Raw genomic sequence first — 4,253 nt, 5'->3', positions numbered from 1 at the left:
ACGGACGAACTGAGCTCGGCCATCGGGTAACCTCCTGCACCGGGACCCTCTCCCACTGCCCCGCAGAGGCCTAGCTGTGTCCTGCCAGAGCGGTTGTGATGTCCAGGGAATTCACTTCCAGCCCGGGCAGCTCTGGCCCTGGGGCAGGCCCTCCACGTGCACAAAGGCCTAAGGACACCATCCCAGCCCTTCCGCGGGGGTCTTCTGGGCCTCCTCTCCCAGCCCAGTCACCTGGCAGGAGGGAAGGGGACTTGCTGTGGACCACTTTTCTCTGGAGGGTTGCACTCCCAAACAGCCAGGACTGTCCAATTCATAAGGAAAACCACATACACACAATTGTGGCAAATTTTCCATCTCCAGCTAACTCTTCTTTTTCTTTTTTTTTTTTTAACCTAGGCTTGCTGGTGAATTCAGTAGTGAAAAAGGCCACACGTTCATTGAGCAGCTTCACAAAGTGAGTATTAATGATAATCCTCGCCCAGTGCAGCCGCTTCATCTGTGCTATTGAAATGTATTCTTAAACTCTTTACTTTAGACACAGTGCTCCCACTGACACACAGGAATTTAATAAATTTAGTATAAAAATAAATACCTAAGGCTTTTACACTTGATTACTCTCTAAGAAATGAGTTTCTGTAGTCAAGAAGGAAGCGGGTAGGTCAAGTGATTAGCTATGGGGAGACATACATACATTCAGACCTGTCACTGTACATGGTTAGGGACACAAGTCATTTTGTCACAGCCTCAGATTTGAAATTGGGTCACAGTAACCACGAGGGCACGATGGTGAGAGACTGGTCCCGCCGTGGCAGTCTTGAGTTTTGCTAATTACTTTGCTGTGCACATAGAATGCAGAAGCAGCTCATCAGAGGTTGTAAAAAGCTTTACCAGACTGCCTCTCAAGTATCCCAGGTTGCAGAGAGATGCCCCTCTTGGAAGTGGACGTGACATCAAGCCAGCACTGTCTGCGGCCGTTTGTCACTGCCTTTCTTCCGGAGGTTATTGGTTCGGTGTCCTACCGGCAAAGGGATTATGTGAGCACTCCCGTCTGCTTTCTGCAAAGTCAGCCAGGGTGGTTTAATGTGCCAGTGAAAACAAGTACATGCGCTAATCTGGCTTCTCATAAAGCAATTAGGGAGCACTTATCTGATCCCCCCTGCCAGCAGGCTGGGGGATGATGAACAACAAGGGTCGGATCTTCTTTAATCAGCACAACCAGCTGTCGCCTCCCAGAGCTCGCTGCACTTGCACCGGAGCATCAAAGGCTGGTTAATGAAAGCGCTTCTTATTTTTGGCCTGATTGCCACATCTAGGTCCAGTGTATGCTGCAGGATGTGGGCTCCAACATCGCGACGCCTCTTTCCTCAGCCAGGGAGGCTCACTTAAGTAAGCCCCGCAGTACTTTTCCCGGGATAACAGTTCTTGAATCGCAGCTGTCCTTCTAGACTGGCTCTGGGGAGGCTGCTCCGGTATGTGGGAGTTAGAGCTTCCCAAGGGTGCGTGTCTGGGTGCTGAATGAAGTCGCATGTGGTCCCCCAAGCTGCTGCGTTGGGGTGACCTGAGGGGTGTAAGCTGGCCCGAGGCGCTGCCCTGATGCTGACACCCAGCCACGGCTGCTGAACAGGGAGCCAGCCCTGCTCTAGCAGGAGGATTTTTCTGGGGATGCTTTCTTAGGACTTACTGACCCAAGAAATATGAAAATAGAGCTCTTTCTGTAGACTGAATCCCATCAGCGTTTGTTTTAGTGGATTCTTTTCCCTCTGTAGAACGAACATCTTTTAGCGAGAAGCCAGTTCTGGAGCTGGAGCAGTGGATTGACACTTACTCCGAGCAGCTTCCTCCGCTCAGAGCTTTCATCTTGCCAGTAGGTACTGCTTATCCCTCTCGCTGCCTGGAGAAGGCTGGCTTTGTTGGGGTCAGTCTGCTCTGTGGGAAAACAGGTTGCGAGGCCGTTGTTTGCACGGCCGGAATCCAAAAGAAAAGCGGAGAGAAGGACCCGGTTGAGTTAAATTTCCACACCCTGCTGCATTCAGATCTCTCTTCCCGGTTGCCTAGCCGTAACAGAGGGTTGAGTTGTGCGTGTGTGTGAGATGTGATAAGCTTTGCTGCGGTTGCACAATAAGGTGGATGGCTGTATCTGCTGTTAGCAGACGTTGATGCGCTGTTTCATTGTTGTTTCAGTCAGGAGGTAAAAGCAGTGCTGCTCTCCATTTTTCCCGAGCTGTCTGCCGCCGAGCTGAAAGGTGGTGAGTGTTGGCTGCAGCGTTACAGAACAAAATTGATAAAAGGTGATCAGAGTGTACAGGGATAGCAAATCGTTGCAGTCGGAGCAATCAACCGTAGCGGTATCGCGCTTGGCTAGCGCTTGAGTCAAGCTTCCTATGTTTGTGTTAGTCAAATTCCAGGAGTGCAGTCAGCAAAAAGCAAGTCTCTTCCCTCCCCTGAACTGGGTCATGGGAGCTAGGAACTCCAGACGGAACAGACAGGTTTATGTTGAGATGCCTCTGATTTGCTAGATGTATTCTGTGCGACGGCACACGTGGAAGCTGGGGCGCTGGCAGGGACATCCAGGGAAGCTTTTAGTGGCTTAAGATGTCGCTGCCCACACTTACCTTGTTCCACTTCTATATGGGAAATGAAAACTCCCCTGGAAAGGTCAGTAGAGGAAACCCCTCGTCTGCTCATTATGTAAATCACTGCTCATCAGTGGTTCTGAGTTGCTGGGGGTTCTTTGCCGAAGCCGCTGATGTGCAGGATGTGAGGATGTGCTTTTATGGATGTGCTCTGCTGCGAGGATTGCAGTTCTGACAGGATACACCGCAGCAGTGTGATCTTCAAAAAAACTAACATCACCGTCGGTGGTTTCTTGTCAAAAGGCAGCTATAAAGAGGGCTGTACAGCAGTCAGGAGGCAGGAACAGCTCTCTTCCCACAACAGAGGAAGGGTCCCTGTTTACCTGCAGAAAAGGATAATCCTGCAAACTGCTCCCCCTGTTCAGCAACACCCACTGATGAGGGTCCTTTAGGGGAGCGGAGCTGCAGTCCTCCAGAACAGCTGGGAAAATCCGTTGTGTCATTTAGCCATCACAGGGGAGCAGACAGCGTTCACACGGGCTGTGGGGAGTTGGAGTGGGGATGCCGGGGAGGTTGGGGTGTGAAGGTTGGCGCTGCAGCAAGTCCTTTGTGCGTTCAGAGCCAGAAAGTTAAATACACTAAAATTTCCCTTTTTTCCTAGCGTGGTTCCTTTAGTACAAGCAGGGGAAGCAGATCCAAACGTGGCTAAATATTTAAACAGGTAAAAATAAAAACCCCAACCCCTTAGTCCGTACTATGCAAGTGTGCCTGGTGGTGTTCCCTTATCCCTTTATCCCTTGGGATAGAACTGCAGGGTTTTACCTCTCGAGAAACCTCCCGTGTAGAGTAAGACGTTTGAAGTTCCAACGAGCAGCTGGTTAAAGAGAATTCTTGCAAGGCCTGTGTGTTCACAGGCGAGGGAGCAGCAGACTTCCGTAGGGACGGCCATTCTGGAAAGCGTGTGCTCCGTCTTTGCCCTCCTTGACGTGCCCTTCTTGCGCCGCAGTCGCGCGTTGCCAGGCAGAAACGCCCCTGACGCGAGCAGCGCTTTCACTGCTTTCCTCTCGGTTTCCAGGCTGAGCGACTACCTCTTCGTTTTGGCACGTTACGCTGCGATGAAGGAAGGGAAGGAGGAGAAGATCTATATAAAGCCTGAACCGTAACTGGGAGCCGGAATGTGTGTTTCCTTGATTATGGGAAGCTAAATCCGGCTGACTGCTTTTCCCCATCAAGGAAAGGAAAGAGAACAAGCCTGGATTGGAAATGTGAGTTGCCAAGAACTTCCAGCTTAAGTAACTAGGACCTTGTCCGTAAGGACTGTGAGGAGCACAGCTGTTCTGTTCCCTGGGCCTTGTCCAAACACCCCTCGTGTCACGCCGCGGTGACGGCATCGGAGCGTGCCCCGGCTTGGAGTTGAGGCAGGAGGCTTCAAAGAAGCTGATTTCTAGAGATGTCTTCGTTTCCCTGGGCAGCGGCAGGTGCTGTGGAAAGGCTTTGACAGGACTCTGAGGAATGAAGAAGAGAAAACAATCGGCTTCTCTTTGTAAGTCATAAGGCTCGTAGGGAACAGCAACGGTGTCGAGATTCAGGAACTCTGTCCACAAGCTTTGAAGTAATAAATGTGATTTACTTGTACCGAAGGGCCCTTAACTGTCATACTTTAACACCCAGCCCAGCGTG

General features: G+C 51.0%; 1 protein-coding gene across 1 annotated transcript; it reads left to right on the top strand.

Annotated features, from left to right (window-relative positions):
* Window positions 1-3: 3 nt before the first annotated feature.
* Window positions 4-3,736, top strand: MMAB (methylmalonic aciduria (cobalamin deficiency) cblB type; the record flags this gene model as incomplete). The annotated part of the gene is made up of 7 exons (XM_010147265.1): window positions 4-26; window positions 397-454; window positions 1,314-1,386; window positions 1,767-1,864; window positions 2,182-2,246; window positions 3,235-3,294; window positions 3,649-3,736. Coding segments are annotated over 7 exons (465 nt in total), but the record flags the coding sequence as incomplete, so codon positions are not given.
* Window positions 3,737-4,253: the final 517 nt, after the last annotated feature.

Source organism: Eurypyga helias, unplaced genomic scaffold, assembly GCF_000690775.1.
Source record: "Eurypyga helias isolate BGI_N326 unplaced genomic scaffold, ASM69077v1 scaffold23862, whole genome shotgun sequence".
In the NCBI taxonomy this organism is placed as follows: domain Eukaryota; kingdom Metazoa; phylum Chordata; class Aves; order Eurypygiformes; family Eurypygidae; genus Eurypyga; species Eurypyga helias.
Note: the sequence above shows the minus strand (reverse complement) of the source record. Positions and strands in the feature narration are given on the sequence as shown.